Consider the following 22,566-nt stretch of genomic DNA (forward strand, 5'->3'; position numbering starts at 1 on the left):
CCAGGCTAATTTTTTTTTTTTTTTTTTTTTTTGAGACGGAGTTTCGCTCTTGTTACCCAGGCTGGAGTGCAATGGCACGATCTCGGCTCACCACAACCTCTGCCTCCTGGTTTCAGGCAATTCTCCTGCCTCAGCCTCCTGAGTAGCTGGGATTACAGGCACACGCCACCATGCCCAGTTAATTTTTTGTATTTTTAGTAGAGACGGGGTTTCACCATGTTGACCAGGATGTTCTCGATCTCTTGACCTCGTGATCCACCCGCCTCGGCCTCCCAAAGTGCTGGGATTACAGGCTTGAGCCACCACACCCGGCCTAATTTTTGTATTTTTAATAGAGATGGGGTTTCACCATGTTGACCAGGCTGATCTCGAACTTCTGCCCCTAGATGATCTGGCCGCCTCAGTCTCCCAAAGTGCTGGGATTACAGATGTGAGCCACTGTGTCTGACCAGTGAACATTTAATAATATTTGTGCAAAGGTGTTATAATTGCTTGGCCTGGCATGGTGGCTCACATCTGTAATCCCAACACTTTGGGAGGCTGAGGCTGGTGGATCAACTGAGGTCAGGAATTTAAAACCAGCCTGACCAACATGGTGAAACCCCGTCTTTACTAAAAATATGAAAAATTAGCTGGGCGTTGTGGCACATGCCTATAATCTCAGCTACTTGGGAGACTGAGGCAGGAGAATCACTTGAACCTGGGAGGCAGAGGTTGAGGTGAGCCAAGATTGCGCCATTGGACTCCAGCCTGGGCAATAACAGCGAAACTCCGTCTCAAAAAAAAAAATTGCTTGTAATAGCAAAGGACAGAATTCAACCTGAATGTCTATCAGTGAGGGAAGAGTTTAACTGTGGTACACTGTGGGAAATTCAGGAAAATGGAGTAGATGAATGTATTAGTCTGTTAGGAATGCCATTACAAAATACCATAGACTGGGTAGTTTAAACAATAGACATTTGTTTCTCACAATTCTGATTTCAGGGTGTTAGCATGGTCAGATTCTAGGGAGGAATCTCTTCCTAGCTTGCAGGCAGTTACCTTCTTGCTGTGCCCTCACATGGCAGAGAGAAAAAGAAAAAAACTTTCTTTTTTTTTTTTTTGAGGTGGAGTTTCGCTCTGTTGCCCAGGCTGGAGCGCAGTGATCTTGGCTCACTGCAACCTCTGCCTTCCAGGTTCAAGCAATTCTCCTGTCTCAGCCTCCTGAGTAGCTGGGACTATAGGCACACACCACCACACCCGGCTAATTCTTTCGTATTTTAGTAGAAATGAGGTTTCGCTGTGTTGGCTTGGGTACTCTAGAACTCCTGACCTCAAGTGATCCTCCTGCCTTGGTCTCTCAAAATGCTGGGACCACAGGGGTGAGCCACCTCACCTGGCTTCTTTTTTTTTTTTTCTGAGACAGAGCCTCACTCTTATTGCCCAGGCTGGAGTACAATGGCACAATCTCAGCTCACTGCCACCTTCACGTCCCGGGTTCAAGCAACTCTCCTGCCTCAGCCTCCCAAGTAGCTGGGATTTTACAGGTGCCTGCTACCACGCCTGGCTAATTTTTGTATTTTTAGTAGAGACTGGGTTTCACTGTGTTGGGCAGGCCAGTCTTGACCTCCTGACCTCAGGTGATCCATCCACTTTGACCTCTTAAATTGCTGGGATTACAGGCATGAGCCACCATGCCCAGTGAGAAAAAAGCTTTCTGATGTCTTTTCCTATAAGGACACTATCCCATCATGATGGCCCTACTGTCATAACCTCATCTAAATGGAATGACCTCCCAAGGGCCACATATCAAGATACCATCACTCTGGGGGTGAGGGCTTCAACATATGAATTTGTGGGGGAACCCAATTCGGTCCGTAGTATTCTGGACTGTCCCCTCAAATCTATGTCCTTATTACATGAAAAATGCATTAATTCCATCTCAATCGCCCCCACAGTCTAAACTCATTCCAACATCAACTCCGAAGTCTAATGTCCAAAGTTTCATCTAAATAGCATCTAAGTTAGGGCTTAGTGGTATACACCTGTAGTCCCAGCTACTCAGAAAGCTGAGGTGGGAGGATCATTTGAGCCTAGAAGTTCAAGATCAGCTTGGTCAGCATTGTGAAACTCATTTCTAAAAAATAAAAAATAAAAAAAAAATAAATCGCCGGGCGCGGTGGCTCAAGCCTGTAATCCCAGCACTTTGGGAGGCCAAGGCGGGTGGATCACGAGGTCAAGAGATCGAGACCATCCTGGTCAACATGGTGAAACCCCGTCTCTACTAAAAATACAAAAAATTAGCTGGGCATGGTGGTGCGTGCCTGTAATCCCAGCTACTCAGGAGGCTGAGGCAGGAGAATTGCCTGAACCCAGGAGGCGGAGGTTGCGGTGAGCCGAGATCGCGCCATTGCACTCCAGCCTGGGTAACAAGAGCGAAACTCCGTCTCAAAAAAAAAAAATAAATAAATAAATAAAATAAAATAATAAATCAATCAATAAATGGAATTTTAAAATGTCATATAAATCAGATATGGGTGAGACTTGAGATACGGTTTATCCTGAGGCAAGATTTCTTTCCAGCTGTGAACCTGTGAAATCAGGCAAGTTATATGCACATAAAATACAATGGTCGACAGGCATAGGATAGATGTTCCCATTGCAAAAGGCTCACTGGGATGGCAGTGTTATCTCCATGGTTCTCCATACCATTTTCACAATTTTTCTGTAAATCTGAAACTGTTCTTAAGAAGTTTGTTACAAAAAGTTATCCAAATACCCCCCAGGAAGGCAGGAAAAAAGAAACAAGAAACCAGAAAACAAAAATAAAATGACAGACTCAAGCCCTAACATACCAATAATTACATTAAATGTAAATGGTCTAAATACATTTATTAAAATACAAACATTGACAGAGTGAATTAAAAAGCATAACTTAACAATATACAGCTTACAAAGAATGCACTTCAAAAAACAATGATATAGGGCCAGCCATGGCGGCTCATGCCTGTAAGTAATCCTAACACTTTGGGAGGCCGAGGCAGGTGGATCACTTGAGGTCAGGAGTTTGACACCAGCCTGGCCAACATAGTGAAACCCTGTCTCTACTAAAAATAAAAAATTAGCCAGGTATAGTGGTGCATGCCTGTAGTCCCAGCTACTCGGGAGGCTGAGGTGGAAGAATCGATTGAACCTGGGAGGTGGAGACTGCAGTGAGCTGTGATTGTACCACTACACACTAGACTGGGTGACAGAGTGAAACCCTATCTCAAGAAAAACAAACAGGTTGGGCAAGGCAGCTCACACCTGCAATCCCAGCACTCTGGGAGGCTGAGGCAGGCAGATCTCTTGAAGTCAGGAGTTAAAGACCAACCTGGCCAACATGGTGAAACCCTATCTCTGCAAAAAATACAAAAATTAGCTGGGTGTGATGGTGTGAGTCTGTAATCCCAACTACTCAGGAGGCTGAGGCACAAGAATCGCTTGAACCCAGGAAGTGGAGATTGCAGTGAGCCAAAATCATGCCACTGCACTCTAGCCTGGGCAACACAGCAAGACTGTGTCTCAAAAAAAAAAAAAAAAAAAAAAGAAAGAAAGAAAAAAGAAAAACAAACCAATAAATAAAAAATAGGCTGGGTGCCCGTAATCCCAGCACTTTGGGAGGCTGAGGCAGACAGATCACCTGAGGTCATGAGTTCGAGACCAGCTGACCAACATGGTGAAATCCCATCTCTACTAAAAATACAAAAATTAGCCAGGTATGGTGGTAGGTGCCTGTAATCCCAGTTACTTGGAAGGCTGAGGCAGGAGAATCGCTTAAACCTGGAAGATGGAGGTTGCAGTGAGCTGAGATCATGTCATTGCACTCCAGCCTGGGTGACAGAGCAAGACTGTATGTCAAATAATAATAATAATAATTAATAAAACAAATAATAAAAATAAAATAAAAAGTAAAGACCAGGTGCAGTGGCTTATGCCCGTAACCCCAGCACTTTGGGAAGCTGAGGTGGGCAAATCACAAGATCAGGAGATCAAGACCATCTTGACTAACACAGTGAAACCCTGACTCTACTAAAAATACAAAAAATTAGCCAGGCATGGTGGCATGCACCTATAGTCCAAGCTACTTGGGAGGCTGAGGCCGAACAATGGCTTGAGCCTGGGAGGTAGAGGTTTCAGTGAGCTGAGACTGAGTCACTGCACTCCAGCCTGGGCAACAGAGCATGACTACATCTCAAAATAAATAAATAAATAAAATGAAAAGCACCAACCAACCAACCAAACAAAAAACCCAGCTCACTACAACTAACATTATATTTAATGGTAAAAAACTGAATTATTTTCCCCTAAGGGCAGGAATAAGACAAAGATGTCTGCTCTTACTACTCTAATTCAACATAGTACTACAATCCCTTGCCCGTGCAATAAGGCAAGAAAATGAAATAAAAGGAAAACTGGTCAGAAAGGAAGAAATAAAACTGTTCCTATTTGTGGATGACATGATTACACAGAAAATCTCAAAGAATCTATAAAAAATCTCTGAGAATTAATAAATGAATTTATCAAGGTTGCAGAATATGAGATGATACAAAAATCTATTGTATTTCTATATATTAGCAAGGAACATGTGTACACAGAAATTAAAACTACAATACCATTTATAATTGCTCAAAAAGGCCAGGCATGGTGGCTCACACCTGTAATTCCTGCACTTTGGGAGGCCAAGGTGGGAGGATTACATGAAACCAGGAGTTCGAGACTAGCCTGGGCAACATAGTGAGACCCTGTCTTTACAAATAATAAAAAATGAGCTGAGAGTGATGGTACATGCCTGTAGTCCCAGCTACTGGGGAGGCTGAGGTGGGTGAATTGCTTAGCCTGAAAGGTCCAGACTGCAGTGAGCCATGATCACACCACTGCTCTCCAGCCCAGGTAAAAGAGCAAGATCCTATCTCAAAAAAAAAAAAAAAAAAAAAAACAACCAAAAAAAAGCAAGAAAGAAATACTTAGGTGTAAATCTAAAAAACATGCATAGGGCTGGGCGTGGTGGCTCATGCCTGTAATCCCAGCACTTTGGGAAGCAGAGGCAGGTGGATCACTTGAAGTCAGGAGTTTGAGATCATCCTGGTCAACATGGTGAAACTCCGTCATTACTAAAAATACAAAAATTAGGCCAGCATTGTGGCACATGCTTGTAATCCCAGCTACTTTGGAGGCTGAGGCAAGAGAATCGCTTGAACCCAGGAGGCAGAGGTTGCAGTGAGCCGAGATTGCACCATTGCACTCCAGCCTGGGCAACAGAATAAGACTCTGTCTTGCAGGGCGCGGTGGCTCAAGCCTGTAATCCCAGCACTTTGGGAGGCCGAGGCGGGTGGATCACGAGGTCAAGAGATCAAGACCATCCTGGTCAGCACGGTGAAACCCCGTCTCTACTAAAAATACAAAAAATTAGCTGGGCATGGTGGCGCGTGCCTGTAATTCCAGCTACTCAGGAGGCTGAGGCAGGAGAATTGCCTGAACCCAGGAGGCGGAGGTTGCAGTGAGCCGAGATCGCGCCATTGCACTCCAGCCTGGGTAACAAGAGAGAAACTCCGTCTCAAAAAAAAAAAAAAAAAAAAAAAAAAAAAAAAAAGACTCTGTCTCAAAAAAAAAAAAAAAAAAAAAGCATTGAATTTGTATACACAATGCTGATTAAAGAAGTCAAAGAAGATCTAAATATATGGAGAGACATATTGTACTCATGGACTGATGGATTGGAAGACTCAACATAATAAAGATATCAATTTTCCCCAAATAATTGATATACGGGTTTAATCTGATTCCTATAAAAATACCAGCAAGATTTTTTTGTAGATATAAACAAGTTGACCAGATATAGTGGCTTACGCCTGTAATTCTAGCACTTTGGGAGGCTGAGGTGGGAGGATCACTTAAGCTCAGGTGTTCAAGACTGCAGTGAACTATGATTGTGTCACTGCATTCCAGTTGGCACTCCAGCCTAAGTGACAAAGGGAGACCCTGTCTCAAAAACAAAATCAAAAGAACACAACTTTTGTTCTGCAAAAACTCTATTAAGAAGAAGAAAGGGCCGGCGTGGTGGCTCACACCTGTAATTCCAGCACTTTGGGAGGCTGAGGTGGGCAGATCACCTGAGGTCAGGAGTTCAAGACCAGCCTGGCCAATATGGTGAAACCCTATATCTACTAAAAATACAAAAATTAGCCGGGTGTGGTGGTGAACACCTGTAATCCCAGCTACTCGAGAGGCTGAGACAGGAAAATTATCTGAACCTGGGACAGGCAGAGGTTGCAATGAGCTGAGATCTTGCCATTGCACTCCAGCCTGGGGAACAAGAGTGAAACTCTGTCTCAAAAAAAAAAAAAAAAAAAAAGAAAGAAAGAAAGAAAGAAAAGAAGAAGAAAAGAGGCTGGGCATGGTGGCTCACCCCTGCAATGCCAGCACTTTGGGAGGCTGACGAAGGCTGATCACTTCAGTGCAGAAGTTTGAGAACAGCCTGGGCAACGTGATGAAACCCTGTCTCTCTCTCTACACACACACACACACACACACACACACACACACACCCCACACACACAAATAGCTGGGTGTGGTGGAGTGCACCTGTAGTCCCAGCGATACAGGAGGCTGAGGCTGAGGTGGGAGGATTGATGAATCAGGGAGGCAGAGGTTGCAGGGAGCCAAGATGTTGCCTGGCAAAACAGCTAGACTCTGTCTTTAAAAAGAAGAAGAAGAAAAGACAGTTTACCAAATATAAGAAAATATATCCATAATCCACATACTCAACAAAGGACTAGTATATAGAATATATAAACAACTCTTGAAACTCAAAACAAAAAACGAAAAACAAACAAACAAAAAAAACAATTCGATTAGAAAATAGGCAAAAAAGGACACACAGTCGGCAAATCGGCACATGAAAAGTTGTTCAACATCATTAACCATTAGGGAAATGTAAATAAAACCACAATAAACTGTCACTGCACCCATCAGAATGGCTAAGATCAAATATTGGAACACCACCAAATGCTGATGAGGATGTGGAGACATTGGGTCACTCTTCCAGTATTGGTGGGAGCCTAAAATGGCATAGCCACTCTGGAAAATAGTCTGATAGTTTCTTATAAAACGGAACATGCAACAACCCAGCAATTGCACTCCTAGGCATTTATCCCTAGAGCAATGAAGACTTATGTTCACACAAAAAGCTGTACACAGATGTTTCTAGCAGCTTTATTCATGACAGCCAACAACTAGAAACAATCTAGATGTCCTTCGACTGATACCACGACATCCTTTTCAGCAGTAAAAAGCATGAATTACAGTTCACACCACAACCTGGATGAATCTCCAGGGAATTATGCTGAGTGAAAAAAAGCCAATCTCAAAAGGTACTATACTGTATTAATCCATTTACATAACATTCTTAAAATAACTAATTATAGAAATGGAGAACAGATGAGTGATTGCCAGGGGTTAAGGGGCTCAGGGATGGGGAGGGGGAAGGGCATGGCTATAAAAAGCAACAACCTTATGGTGCTGGAAATGTTGTGTCCTGATCGTGTCAATGTCATCATCCCAGTTGCAATATAGGACTATAGTTTTGCAAGATGTTACCATTAGGGTAAACCGGATAGAGGGTACGTAGAATTGTTCTGCATTATTTCTCACAACTGCAAGTAAATCTACAATTATCTCAAAATAATAAGTTTCATGTCATACCTCCCGTGGTGGCTCACGCCTGTAATCCCAGCACTTTGGGAGGCCGAAGCGGGTGGATCATGAGGTCAGGAGATGGAGACTGTCCTGGGTAATACAGTGAAACCAGGTCCCAGCTACTTGGGAAGCTGAGGCAGGAGAATTGCTTGAACATGGGAGGCGGAGGTTGCAGTGAGCCGAGATCACACCATTACACTTCAGCCTGGGTGACAGAGTGAGACTCCATCTCCAAAAGAAAAAAAAAAGGAAAAATATATTAGTATTTTCTATTTCATTATAAGTTATTTGTAAATATTGGTTTTGGTGCTAACCTAGAATTCCATCAAATTAATTGTCCTCTAATATATAGCCATTATCATTTTTGTCTAACATTGTATTTTATTAACAACGCTGTGAGTATTGTTTTTGTACCTAAATTTGATTTGCATTTTAAAATTAATTGTTTTAAGGATAAAGTTCCAGAAATAAAATTAAGGATATGAATTTTTTGAGTACACCTTGTCAGCACTAAGTAGTACTATTTAAAACGTTTTTGGGGGGGCAATTTTATAATTGAAAAATATATCATCTTAATTTGCATTTCTTTCACTGCCTGTGAGATTAAAACAATGTGCTACTTTCTAAAAATTCTTAAGTCTTTTGTGTTGATGCGTTTGTTCTGTTTCTATGGATCTGATCTTCCTTCAGAACAGCTACCCTTCCCAACTTCCAGATTTCTTTTTTATTTTATTTTACTTTATTTTATTTTTTGCACTCAGAAAATGATTTGGTTCCAATGCACCAACTTCCCGATTTCTAACAATGATAGTATCACCCTCCTTCCTCCTGCAATTTCTGAAACACAGAGTCATGTTTTTTTCTCTACTTCAATCCCTGTTTTCCCATTTTGGGCTGGGCATGCTGGCTCGCACCTGTAATCCTAGCACTTTGGGAGGCTGAGGCAGGTGGATCACTTCACTTCAGGAGTTCAAGACCAGGCTGGGCAACATGGTGATACCCCAGTTCTACAAAAAACACAAAAGTTAGCTGGGCGTGGCGGCACACGCTTGTAGTCCCGGCTACTTGGGGGGCTAAGGTGGGGGGGTTGCTTGAGCCCAGGAGGCGGATGTTGCACCACTGCACTCCAGCCTGGGTGACAGAGTGAGACCCTGTCCCCCCCAAAAAAAAGTGTTTTAGTTTCATCCTCTTCTTTGTTCTCATGGGAATGCCACCATCAACCAGCCAAGGCCCACATACCTCCCGCCTGGATTACAGTGAGCTTCCGGGTAATTTGGTCTGCTACTAGGCTTTCTACTTGGATTTCCCTTCCTCCTGCTCAGCATTACCTTCCAAAGCCATAAAAGCAAAGGCATATGCCATGCCCTAGCCACGCCCTAGCCCATTAGACTAAGCCTAGAAGCCTCTGCAGGACGTTCACCCTCTCAGCGCCGCTGCGCACAGTTTCCCAGTGGAAACGTCTGCACCCAGGAGGGTTCCCCACAGCTTGCCTGTGCTGTCTCTCTAGAGCTTTCCCCCCTTCCTGGAATGTCCTTGCTGCCCCCCACTCCTCTAGTCCATTACCTGTAACTTTTTTTTTTTTTGAGACCGAGTTTCGCTCTTGTTACCCAGGCTGGAGTGCAATGGCGCGATCTCGGCTCACCGCAACCTCCGCCTTCTGGGTTTAGGCAATTCTCCTGCCTCAGCCTCCTGAGTAGCTGGGATTACAGGCACGCGCCACCATGCCCAGCTAGTTTTTTGTATTTTTAGTAGAGACGGGGTTTCACCATGTTGACCAGGATGGTCTCGATCTCTCGACCTCGTGATCCACCCGTCTCGGCCTCCCAAAGTGCTGAGATTACAGGCTTGAGCCACCGCGCCCGGCCTCCTTTTTTTTTTTTTCTTTGACAGAGTCTCTCTCCCTCCCACCTTGCTCCACTCAGGCTAGAGTTCAGTGGTGCAACCTTCCTCTCCTGGGTTCAAGGGATTCTCCTGCCTCAGCCCCCCAAATAGCTGGGATTATAGGCAAGTGCCACCATTCCCAGCTGTTTTTTGTATTTTTAGTAGAGACAGGGTTTCACCACATTGGCCAGGCTGATCTTGAACTCCTGACTTCAGCTGATCTGCCCATCTCAGTCTCTCAAAAGTGCTGAGATTACTGGCGTCAGCCACTGTGCCGGGCCACAGGCCTATACCTCTTTTAAGTCTTCATTCAGTGCTGGTTGTCCCATGAATTTGTCCCAGACTCACCCATATGCTTAGACCTTTCATATTATCTTGGCATAGCTTTTTGAAAGTTATGGGACGGCATGGACAAGTGGGTCTCGGTTTTCTTCTTAAGAGAAAAAGGGAAGCGAGGAGGCAGAGTCATTTTGTAAGGAGGGTGATACATTTCATTTTGAAGCAGTTGCATTTGGGGTGATGGCAGGATCCTAACATAAACTTATCTCTTGGACCATTGGAAGTGTATGCCTAGAATTGAGGAGAGGCGTCAGGGGCTGGCAGTAACAACTTAGCCACCATCTGCGGAGCTGATTGGGCATGCGGTAGAATTTAGAATATCTGTAGAAATGGGGAAGAGGGCCGAAGACAGAGTCTGGGACAACATCTGAATGGAGATGTCAGAGCAAGAGTTCAAGATGAATAAAAACCAATCATACTTAGAAATGGAAGAGAGGAGCAAAAGAGGAGGAAACAGGGCAGAAGCAGAGAAGGCCACGCTTTGAAGAAGTTTGGTAAAGGAATTGTGAAAGGAATGTAGTTGAATTTCAGGATAAGCTGGTGAATTAAAACAGTGTAGAAAGGCCGGGCGCGGTGGCTCAAGCCTGTAATCCCAGCACTTTGGGAGGCCGAGGCGGGCGGATCACGAGGTTGAGAGATCGAGACCATCCTGGTCAACATGGTGAAACCCCGTCTCTACTAAAAATACAAAAAATCAGCTGGGCATGGTGGCGCGTGCCTGTCATCCCAGCTACTCAGGAGGCTGAGGCAGGAGAATTGCCTGAACCCAGGAGGCGGAGGTTGCGGTGAGCCGAGATCGCGCCACTGCACTCCAGCCTGGGTAACAAGAGAGAAACTCCGTCTCAAACAAACAAACAAACAAACAAAGAAACAGAGTGTAGATCCAGGGGAGATAGCAAGGAGGGCAGGGACCATGGAAGGTTGAACAAATAAAAGGGGAGGTTGGGTACAAGTTGTCTTGAGTAGGGACATTTTTAAAAAGTGTGGGCTGGGCATGGTGGCTTACACCTGTAATCCCAGCACTTTGGGAGGCCAAGGCAGGCAGATCACGAGGTCAAGAGATCGATACCATCCTGGCCAACATAGTGAAACCCCATCTCTATTAAAAATACAAAAATTAGCTGGGTGTGATGGTGCACGCCTGTAGTCCCAGCTACTCAGGAGGCTGAGGCAGGAGAATTGCTTGAACCTGGAAGGTGGAGGTTGCAGTGAGCTGAGATTGTGCCACTACACTCCAGCTTGGGCGACAGAGCGAGACTCTGTCTTAAAAAAAAAAAAAAAAAGTGTGAAGCTGGGGGTGGGGTGGGTGGATTGGGCGCCCACCATGCTCCGGGGAAGCTTGGGGCAGCTGTGTGCCCTGGCTGCGAGGTTGTCTGGAAGGGGATCCTGGACAGGGGAGCTGAGCAGTGGAGAAGAGGACTGTGTAGGGGGTGGGGAAGAGGAGAGAAAGGAGAGCAAGTGGCTGAGGTGGTATCCAGGCTCCCACACCAAGGCAGAAGGAGGGAGAGGGCCTGGGCATCTCAGGAGGGCAGGGGCAGTGCCAAGCTGGGTGAGAGGCTTTAATCTGACCCATCTTTTCCTCACTCCTCCAAATATACTTTTTTTTTTTTTTTTTTTTTTTTTTTATGAAGACAGGGTTTCACCATGTTGGTCAGGCTGGTCTTGAACTCCCGACCTCAGGTGATCCGCCCGCCTTGGCCTCCAAAGTGCTTGGATTACAGGCATGAGCCACCACGCCCGGCCTCCAAATATACATTCTAAGTAAAAATAAAATGAAACAGAAGTGTTGGCTATGTAAATTTAGCTTCTAAAGCCCTCTTCAACAGGGATTCTGGAGCTGCCACTGCACCCAGAAAATGGGTAGCTAAAGAGAAGTTTCCCTTGGTGATGGCTGTTAGATTTCACAAGAGGAGGCCAAAGGAGACACATACCTATGCCAGAAGAACCTTCCAGAGATAGCATTGCATAGTGAAACAGCCCAAATTATTTTTACTTTTTAAACTTTTTTCTTTTTTTGAGACAGAGTCTCACTCTGTCTCCCAGGCTGGAGTGCAGTGGCATGACCTCAGCTCACTGCAAACTTTGCTTTCCGGGTTCAAGCAATTCTCCCCGCTCAGCCTCCTGAGTAGCTGAGATGATAGGCATGCGCTAATGTTTTTGTTTGTGTGTTTGTTTTTTGTAGAGACTGGGTTTCACCACGTTGGCCAGGCTGGTCTAGAACTCCTGACCTCAAGTGATTCACCACCTCGGCTTCCCAAAGTGCTGGGATTTCAGGCATGAGCCACTGCGCCCAGCCAAAAATTTCTTTTTTTTTTTAAGATGAGGTCTCACTCTGTTGCCCAGGCTGGAGTTCAGTGTCACGATCAGCTCACTGTAACTTTGAACTCCTGGGCTCAAGCGATCAGCCTGCCTCGGCCTCCCAAGTAGCTGGGATTACAGGCATGTGCCACCACAGCCAGCTAATTAAAAAAATAAATCTGGCCGGGCGCGGTGGCTCAAGCCTGTAATCCCAGCACTTTGGGAGGCCGAGGCGGGTGGATCACGAGGTTGAGAGATCGAGACCATCCTGGTCAACATGGTGAAACCCCGTCTCTACTAAAAATACAAAAAATTAGCTGGGCATGGTGGCGCGTGCCTGTAATCCCAGCTACTCAGGAGGCTGAGGCAGGAGAATTGCCTGAGCCCAGGAGGCGGAGGTTGCGGTGAGCCGAGATCGCGCCATTGCACTCCAGCCTGGGTAACAAGAGCGAAACTCCGTTTCAAAACAAAAAATAAAAAATAAAAAATAAATATCTATCGATATAGATATAGATATAGATACAGATACAGATACAGATATAGACATGAGGGCCTCAATTTGCTGTCCAGGTTGGTCCCAACTCCTGACAGGCTGCATTTTAATCCTAGCTCCACCATTTAGGGGAGTCAAAATTCAAAAGGCAGAAAAGTGGCTTACACCTGCACTGCCAGCAATTTGGGAGGCTGAGGTGGGCAGATTGCTTGAGCTCAGGAGTTAGAGACCAGCCTGGGCAACGTGGCAAAACTTGTCTCTACTAAAAATGCAAAAATTAGCCAGATGTGGTAGTGCACACCTGTAATCCCACCTACTCCAAAGGCTAAGGCAGCAGAATCCCTTGAACCCAGGAGGCGGAGGTTACAGTAAACCGAGATTGAGCCACTCGACTCCATTAAAAAAAAAAAAAAAAAAAGGAAGCAATGGTCATATAGTGAATAGCTTTCTTCCTACACCTATTACATGAGTATTCACTTCGTCTTCCCAGAGGCAACCAAGGTTATCTCTGTGTGTGTGTGTGTGTGTGTGTGTGTGTTTTGAAACAGAGTCTCACTCTGTCACCCAGGCTGTAGTGCAGTGGTACAGTCTCAGCTAACTGCAAAGTCCGCCTCCCAGGCTCAAGCGATTCTTGTGCCTCAGCCTCCCAGTTCTTTTTTTTTTTAAACAAGATCTCATTCTGTTGCCCAGTGTGGAGTACAGTGGCATGATCATAGCTCACTGCAGCCTTGACCTCCTGGGTCAGGTGATCCTCCTACCTCAGCCTCTGGTGTAGCTGGGGCTACTGGCATGCACTTCCACAGCCAGTTACTGGCATGCACCTTCACAGTAGCTGGGGCTACTGGCATGCACCTCCAACCTCCACTGCAGCCATTTTTTTTTTTTTGAGACAGAATCTCACTCTGTCACCCAGACTGGAGTGCAGTTGTGCCATCTCATTTGTTTCACGGCAACCTTTGTCAGGTGATCCTCCAACCTCAGCCTCCCAAGATGGCTGATTAAAATATATATATATTTTTTTCAGAGATGGGGTTTTGACATGTTGTACAGGCTGGTCTCAAACTCCTGGGCTCAAACGATCCTTCCACCTCGATCTTTCAGAAAGTTGGGATGAGATATTTCCACCACGCCTGGCCTCATTTTCTTTTTTTCTTTTTTTCTTTTTTTTTTTTTTGAGATGGAGTCTTGCTCTGTCACCCAGGCTGGAGTGCAGTGGCATGATCTTGGCTCTCTGCAACCTCTGCCTCTGGGTTCAAGTGATTTGCCTGCCTCAGACTCCCGAGTAGCTGGGATTACAGGCACCCGCCACCATGCGTGGCTACTTTTTGTCTTTTTTTTTTTTTTTTTTTTTTTTTGAGATGGAGTTTCGCTCTTGTTACCCAGGATGGAGTGCAATGGCGCGATCTCGGCTCACCGCAACCTCCGTCTCCTGGGTTCAGGCAATTCTCCTGCCTCAGCCTCCCGAGTAGCTGGGATTACAGGCACGTGCCACCATGCCCAGCTCATTTTTAGTATTTTTAGTAGAGACGGGGTTTCACCATGTTGACCAGGATGGTCTCGATCTCTTGACCTTGTGATCCACCCGCCTCGGCCTCCCAAAGTGCTGGGATTACAGGCTTGAGCCACCGCGCCCGGGTTTTTTTTTTTTTAGTAGAGATGGGGGTTTCACCATCATGGCCAGGCTGGTCTTGAACACCTGACCTTGAGATCCGCTCACCTCGGCCTCCCTATGTATTAGGATTACAGGCGTGAGCCACTGCACCTGGCCTTAATGACCTCATTTTCTTATGTTTAATTCTAGAAATATTCTTTTCATACACAAGGCATATATTTTCCTGTTTTAAAAACAAATAGTAGACTGTTTAATATCTTGCTTTATTCAGTTAATGATGTTTCTTAAATATGGTTCCAAATCAGTATAAAAAGCACTTCCTCATTCTCTTATGGCTACACAGCAATCCACTGAATGGGTGAGCTATGATCAATTTAACCTATTCTTTTTTTGTTTAGACGGAGTCTCGCTCTGTGGCCCAGGCTGCAATGCAGTGCGAGGTCTCAGCTCACTGCAGTCTCTCCCTCCCGGGTTCAAGCCACCACTCCCAGCTAATTTTTGTATTTTTAGTAGAGATGGGGCTTCACCATGTTGGCCAGGCTAGTCTTGAACTCCTGACCTCAGGTGATCCACCTGCCTCAGCCTCCCAAAGTCCTGGGATTACAGGTGTGAGCCACTGCGCCCAGTTTATTTAATCTATTCTTTATTGGTGGACATTTGGTTTTGTATACGCATTTGTAATTCTGATACGTATTACAAATTACCCTCCAAAGAAATTGTGCTGGTTTACTCTCCTACGATGTGTGAGAGTTGGGCAATTACCTAATCTCTCTGAGTGTCAGTTTCTCCATCTGCAAAATAAGCAAAACAGTGTTGACAGTATCTATTTCTTGAAATTTATTGTGGAGATTGCGGAGATGATGCCTGTAAAATGTTTGGCTTGTAGGAGTTAGTGCTCTCCAAATAAGGATATGATTTTATTTGTAATTGTGAGCTACTGTCCCAGCCAGCTAAACGGATATGATGGGACCTCCTTGCCAAACTGGAGTTCTCAATTAGAACGAGGAGCAGATGTTGCAGGAAATTAGCATCTGAGATCAGAAGAGCCTCAGCCTTCCCCGTATGTCTCCTACTTCCAGGTCAATCCAAGCTGACCGATCGCATTGACTCAAAGAAAAGCTCTTGGGACCGAGGATCCTTTCCCCTGCTCATCAAGGATGCTCGGATAGAAGACTCAGAGACTTACATCTGTGAAGTGGAGAGCAAGAAGGAGGAGGTGGAATTGCAGGTGTTTGGATGTGAGTGGGGCAGGTGGGGATGAGGATACCTCCCGCCTGGCTCCCTTCCCCGCTGCTTCTGCCCCTGCACCAATCCAGCCTGAGCTGGTGATACTGCAGCAGGCCCCAGAGGGCCAGGCCGCTAAACTGGCCTCCAAATCTCTTCGAACCCTCCTTGATCAGGTGGGGGATGGTCGTGGGGCGGAGGAGGGAAGAGGCCTTGGGAAAAAAGAAAAAAGAAAAGAGAAGAGAAGAGAAAAGAAAAGGGAAGGAAACAAGGGAAGGAAGGAGAGAGACTGGGGAAGAGAGGATGAGAGGAGAGAAGGAAAGAAGACAGAGAGGAGGGGAGAGGGAAACCCTATCTTGGCTGGGGGTGGGCAGCTGGGTGCTGGGAGGCAGATGATGTCCGGACGGGGATAATGGAGACGTGATCTTGGTCTCCTGTCCTCTGCCCTTCCCCTTGGGGATGATATGTGTGTGACACAGCTGGCCTGTTCCCTCCACAGTGACTGCCAACCCTGACACCCACCTGCTTCAGGGGCAGAGCCTGACCCTGACCTTGGAGAGCCCCCCTGGTAGTAGTCCCTCAGTGGAATGCACAAGTCCCAGGGGTAAAAGGATACGGGGGAGGAAGACCCTTTCCGTGTCTCAGCTGGGGATCCCGGATAGTGGCACCTGGAAATGCACCGTCTTCCAGCACCTGGAGCTGGTGTTCGAAATAAACATCGTGGTACTAGGTAAGGGAAGCCCCTCTCCCCGCAGTCTCCTCCCTGCCCCGGGGGCTGACACAGGCCCTCCTTCTGCTTCTGGGTCTGGTGCTGGGAGGTCAGAGTGGCAAAGGCTAGGTCCCCTAGAGCTGAGGTCTGTCTTGAGGGACTCACTGGGGCCCTTGTCCCCAGGGGGTGGATTGACAGCCACCCCTCAGTGTGGTGGACATGGAGAAAGGAAGGGCTGGGGAAGATAAGGATGCGAGAGGCCCCAGACGCTCCTGGAGGCCCCAAAGGTAGAGTGTCAGCGCGCTCATTTTCTTTGTCGCCTCAGCTCCCCACCCCTACCAAGTTGGCAAATCCATTTACTCAGGGACACTAACACCAGCCAGCCAGCCCTGATGAGGTTCTATGTTGCACCTCTGAACCCCTGAGCCAGGCACTGTGAGGAGATCAAGGTCCCACCCCAGATCCTGTCCCCCTGGGTGCTTACGTGACATAAGGTAGTGTAGTGTGCCAATTTAGTGCATGGACCCTGACTGAAATCCTGGTCTGCCACCACCATGTGACCTTGGGTGAGTTACTGAACCTCTCTGTGCCTTGGTTTTGGCCTCTGTGAAATGAGGCTAATGTTAAGTGGCATAGCGGTCACCTTGTTGTATTACGGTGAGTACTGATGGCGGTGCCTGGCACACAGTGAGCCCGAGTTAAGTGTTCGCTCTTACGTGGTGAAGGGTGGTGAATTAAGCCCCGAAGGAGTGGAGGCCAAATGGCCTCTGTGTCCAGGAATCCTGAAGACAGCGAGGATCCCCTGTGGCTGGGCTGTTCTGTGATGGCTTCAGGGAGGAGGGAGGTGGTCTGCTGTAGGAAAACGCTGGGTGGAAGAGCGGAGAGAAGGCTGGAGAGGCAGGAGGGAACCGAAGTATCTGAAATGATGAGGTGGGTGTCTGGGCCACCTGGTCCTTTTCCATCGCTCTGCCGCCCCCGCATGCCGACTCCACGTGTGCACCCTTATCTTCCTGTCTCCTCACCCAGGGTCTCTCCCTTCCCACCTCCAGCTTTCCAGCAGGCCTCCAGCACAGTGTATAAGAAGGAGGGGGAACAGGTGGAGTTCTCCTTCCCACTCGCCTTCGCGGCTGAAACGCTGACGGGCAGTGGCGAGCTGTGCTGGCAGGCTGAGAGGGCTTCCTCCTCCAAGTCCTGGATCACCTTCAACCTGACGAAGCAGGAGGTGTATGTAAAATTGGTTACCCAGGACCCCAAGCTCAGGATGGGCAAGAAGCTTCCGCTTCACCTCACCCTGGCCCAGGCCTTGCCTCAGTATGCTGGCTCTGGAAACTTCACCCTGGCTCTTAAAGGGAAAACGGGAAAGTTGCATCAGGAAGTGAACCTCGTAGTGATGAGAGGTGAGGGGCCAGGCCAGGGAGGGGAGGGTAAAGGAAGGAGGTGGAGGGGCCTGGCCCAGGGCTCCTTCCAAGGCAGGCCAGGCCCCCAGGAGGGGATGCCTAGGCCCTGGTCACCTGGATGAAGTGAGGGAGGGCCCTCTGGGTTTGGGGCTGGTTTTGAACTGCCACCTCCATGAGCCAGCTTGGGGCTGGCTTCACTGAAGATCCCCAAAGCACTTGGGCGAAGAACCAGGGTTTCAGTTCTGCCTGTGACCAACCCTTTGTCACCCTGGCTAAGCCCCCTCCCACTTCCGGCCTGCTTCCTGACCTGTCTAATAAGGATAATGAAATCTGTTCTCTGTACGATAGTAATGATGACAATGTCAAGCTCCAAATTGAGTTTCTGGCTTCCTTATCTCCTTACCATCGTAAGAACTTCAGACATAATAACAGCTAAGAATTGTTGCTTAGCACGTGCCAGGCCCCATCCAAACACTTTACATGTATGCAAGCCTTTAACTACTGGCGGGTGCAGATTGTTAAGTCACTTGTCCGGAGACACACAGCTGCTAAGCAGTGGAGCTGGGATTCAAATCCAATACCACTGGACCCCAAACGCTGTTTTTCCTCATACGACTGCATGAAAACCTGCTCTAAAAGGCGAAAAGAAGGCCGCTCATGTAGAGTATCATTTTACTTGTTCTACTGAATCTTCTTAGAGCTTGAAGGTGCTGGGGACCCAGAGACCCAGGCTTGCAATCTCAGCCTCTCCTTCCTCTGCAGTGACTCAGCTCCAGAACAATTTGACCTGTGAGGTGTGGGGACCCACCTCCCCTAAGCTGATGCTGAGCTTGAAACTGGAGAACCAGGAGGCAAAGGTCTCAAAGCGGGAGAAGGCGGTGTGGGTGCTGAACCCTGAGCCGGGTGCGTGGCAGTGTCTGCTGAGTGACTCAGGACAGGTCCTGCTGGAATCCAAGTTCGAGGGTAAGGACCCAGGTTCCGTGGCCTCTGCCTCCTGCCCTGCGGGACCTTCCTGTGGTTGGCAGAGACCATCCCAGTGTTCCAGCCTCCCAATGCCTGAGTTGGGGGGTTATGGGTGTGGTGTCCTGGAGGCATAGAAGTGATGAGGTGTGGTGGGGTGTGGTCCTGGGCTCTAGGCTGCCAACTGCAATTTTGCAAGTTCCCACTCCCTCAGGTCTCCAGCCGAGGAATGGGGCCCACCCGACCAAGAGCCCCCTCCCTGGCTCCTGGCTTTTCTCCAAATCCAGACACACACACATACACACACACTCACACACTCAAGTATGCATTCTCATCCACATGCACTGTCACACACACTGTCACACACAGTCATACACACACATCACACAGTCACACTTACATGCACTTACACAGACACATGCATACACATATCCACACCCACACTCACATCCATGTACTCACATGCACTCACGCACACATGCACTCACACTCACACACACATACACTCACACACATTTACGAACATACTCCTACCCACACCCACACTCTCATGCACACTCACACACTCTCAGACACACATATACACACACACATGCACTCACACATTCACACTCACTTACACATACACACACACACACCCCAGGGTTTGGGCCACTGTTTCATCTCCAGAGTGACCCATGGTCTCTAAAACATAAAACCACTTCCCCAGCCCTGGCAGCCTTTGAGAGCCCCCAGGCACCCCAACCCTCTCTCCCAACCCCGGGATCAAACCCAAAATAGGTGCGGAGGAGTTGGGGGGCAGTCCCCTGCTTCCCAGAGGAGGCTGGTGCACTGAGCACATTTCTCCCTCTGCAGCTCTGCCCACACGGTCTCCCCCGGTACAGCCAATGGTCCTGATTGTGCTGGGGGGTGTCGCGGGCCTCCTGGCTTTTACTGGGCTAGGCATCTTCCTCTGTGTCAGGTGCCGGCATCGAAGGGTGAGTGACCTCACACCGGGTCCCCACAGGGCCCTCAACCCTCAATCCCCTGAGTCCCGTACCAGGAGATCCTTGCCTGGCTTCCTCTGCCCACCCCTAAGTTCCCTTGCTGCTGTCCCAGATCCCTCTCAAGGGAGAGACAGGAAGGAGCAGAGAGTTAATTCCAGGACAGATAGCCTGAGCCAGGCAACTGCTTCTCCTCTCCCAGCTTCCCCCACACCCCCACCAAGGGGCACCTCCCTTCTGGAGGCCAGGGACCCTCATGACTCCCTTCCTTGTCCCTGGACAGCGTCAAGCAGAGCGGATGTCTCAGATCAAGAGACTCCTCAGTGAGAAGAAGACCTGCCAGTGCCCCCAGTAAGGGTCTGGGAGGAGGGGTTGGGGGAAGGATTGGGGAAGGGGAGGGAGGGAGAGGGGAGGGGGAGGGGAGAGAGGGAGAGGGGAGGGGGAGGGGAGGGAGGGGGAGGGGAGGTGGAGGGGAGGGAGGGGGAGGGGAGGGGGAGGGGAGGGAGGGAGGGGGAGGGGAGGGAGGGGAGGGGGAGGGGAGAGAGGGAGGGGGAGGGGGGGAGGGGGAGGGGGAGGGGAGGGAGGGAGGAGAGGGGAGGGGGGAGGGGAGGGAGGGAGAGGGGAGCGAGGGAGAGGGGAGGGGGAGGAAAGAGAGCAAACGGGGCAGGAAGGGAGGATGGAGAGGAGGAAGGAGTTGAGGAGGGAGAGGTGGGGATGTGGAGGTGAGGAGATGGGGGCTGAACGGGTGTGGTGGAGAGGATGGAGGGGTGGGAAAAGATGGGCAGGAGCTAGGAAGGAGGCAGGAGTGGGAGGGCAGCTGAAGGAGCAGCAGGCCAGGGCCTTTCTGGACTCATTCTGCAGCTGTGGTCCAGAGGCTAGCAGTGCGTTGGAAAAGAAAAGCCATGGAAGTGTTAGAACACAAAGGGGTTGCACTGGGGACAGACCTCCTCCCCTTCTTTGTTCCTGCAGCCGGTTTCAGAAGACATGTAGCCCCATTTGAGGCATGAGGCCCGAGAGATCCCACTCGCAGCCTCCCCAGGGGTCTGCCCCACGTTTCCCATTGGGCTCATGGCCTGCGGACCAGATGAATGTAGCAGATCCCAGGCCTCTGGCCTCCTGTTCTCCTCCTCCACAATTTCTCAGTTTCTTCTCGTCTATTCCCAACCCCTGGGTTAGGCCCCAGTTTTATCGGTTGAGTGTTGCTCTCAATTTTCCAGAGGCTTAATCACACCATTCTTCCCCCATTTCCTTTCCCTTCAAGCCCTAGCTCTTCTCTCATTATTTCTCTCTGACCCTCTCCCCACTGCTCATTTGGATCCCAGGGGAGTGTCCAGGGCCAGTCCTGCCTGGCATGGAGGGTTGAGGCTGGGTGTCTGGAAGCATGGAACCCGGGACTGTTGTTTTACAGGACAGGACCCTGGGACCACAGAGGGCAGGAACTTGCACAGAATCACACAGCCAAGCCAGTCAAGGTCAGATGCAGATCCAAAGGTTTCTGACAGCCAGCACCTCCCACCCCATGCCGCCCGCCTCTCACCCTATGTGGGCAGGGCCACAGACTCACATCCTGACCTTGCACAAACGGCCCCTCTGGACATATCCCCCTGTAAACAGCCACAAGAGATGTTTCACATCCTCTGTCTCTTTGAGACTTATAAAAACCCTACAGGGCTGGCAGTAACAGAACGAAAGCGATCATCTCCAGTTTATAGACCAGAACCAGAACTTGGAGAGGCTAGGTGATTGATTACCCAAGATCATACAAATGCTGGAGTTGGGACTAACCCAGGCCCCTTGTCCCAAGTTCCACTGCTGCCTCTCGAATGCAGGGACAAATGCTACATGGCTCTCAGCAGTGGCTAGTGGTGGGTACTCAGTGAGTACTTTTGGGTTCACAGGAGCACAGCACCCATGGGAAGGCCCATCTCAGAGAGTTTATGAGCATGGGTGAAGGCTTCCCTGTCTAAAATCTCTCCTTCATCACCTTCTGGTGGCAGAGTCCTGTTACCAGAGGACAAAGCCTTTGGCTCTCCTGATCAGAGTGGAGGCTGGGAGCACAGGCCCTGTGGGAGAGAATGCCCAGTGACCAGCCACTCACCCTTTGCAGAACCTTCTGGAAGTGAGCTTTGCTGGGAGATGGGGTGGCTAGCCTGAGAGAGAACCCTCTGAGGGACCACAAAGATGATTGTGCCAGCCTCTGTGCCTGCCCCACGCCCCTCTTTACCCTCCTCCAAGACCATTCAGGACACAGGGAAATCAGGGTTACAAATCTTCTTCCTCTTGTTGGTCCATTTTGCTCAGGATCCCCTCTCTTCCTACCCTCTCTTCCTTCCCTCAGTCTCAACTCCTTTTCCCTCTTTCCTTCTCCTCCTATCTTTAAAGCCTGCCTCTTCCAGGAAGACCACCCTATTGCTGCTGGGGCTCCCAATTTGCTTACTCCGCATTTGTACCCACTCTCCACCCCTGCTCCCCTGAGCTGAAAGAAAAATACAATAAACTTAATATAAAGAAGATGCTCTTCGTGTGTGTGTGTGTGTGTGTGTGAGAGAGAGAGAGAGAGAGAGAGAGAGAGAGAGAGAAAGAGAAAGAGGGCCCTTCTCTGGAGACCAGGAATCTTTTGGTCTTTGGGGTGGGACCCAGAGTAGAGTTGCCTGCAGAGTGTGTCCCAGGAAGGAGATGAAGTTTCCCTGGAGAGGGAAACATTCTGTGAAGGCTGGCTGCCCACCTCCACACCCCAAAAGGCTCTACGTGGGCCTGTGCGTGTGTGTGTGAGGCTGAGACTCTGTAATTACACGTGTGTGATATGCCGTGGGGGAGAGACTCAGGGTGGTGTGAGCGCTCCTGGTGTCTATGTGTGTGGCAGAGAAAGGACTATGAGAAGCTGTAACGGGTGTGCAAATTGTATCCCCAACATGTGTGTTTGTGTTCCAGGAGGAAGCAGTGTGTGTGTGTGTGCG

General features: G+C 48.7%; 1 protein-coding gene across 1 annotated transcript in view; it reads left to right on the plus strand.

The window, feature by feature from the left end:
• The window catches only part of CD4 (CD4 molecule), a 37,140-nt gene extending 15,000 nt beyond the window's left edge, over nucleotides 1-22,140 (plus strand). Inside the window, exons 4-10 of the mRNA XM_003944856.4 lie at nucleotides 15,416-15,574; nucleotides 16,060-16,290; nucleotides 17,319-17,666; nucleotides 18,429-18,629; nucleotides 19,482-19,603; nucleotides 19,893-19,960; nucleotides 20,579-22,140. Coding sequence (XP_003944905.1) covers nucleotides 15,416-15,574; nucleotides 16,060-16,290; nucleotides 17,319-17,666; nucleotides 18,429-18,629; nucleotides 19,482-19,603; nucleotides 19,893-19,960; nucleotides 20,579-20,609 — 1,160 coding nt within the window. The 3' untranslated portion in view covers nucleotides 20,610-22,140. The remainder of the gene's footprint in view (nucleotides 1-15,415; nucleotides 15,575-16,059; nucleotides 16,291-17,318; nucleotides 17,667-18,428; nucleotides 18,630-19,481; nucleotides 19,604-19,892; nucleotides 19,961-20,578) is intronic.
• Nucleotides 22,141-22,566: the final 426 nt, after the last annotated feature.

Source organism: Saimiri boliviensis, chromosome 7, assembly GCF_048565385.1.
Source record: "Saimiri boliviensis isolate mSaiBol1 chromosome 7, mSaiBol1.pri, whole genome shotgun sequence".
NCBI classification, from domain to species: Eukaryota; Metazoa; Chordata; class Mammalia; order Primates; family Cebidae; genus Saimiri; species Saimiri boliviensis.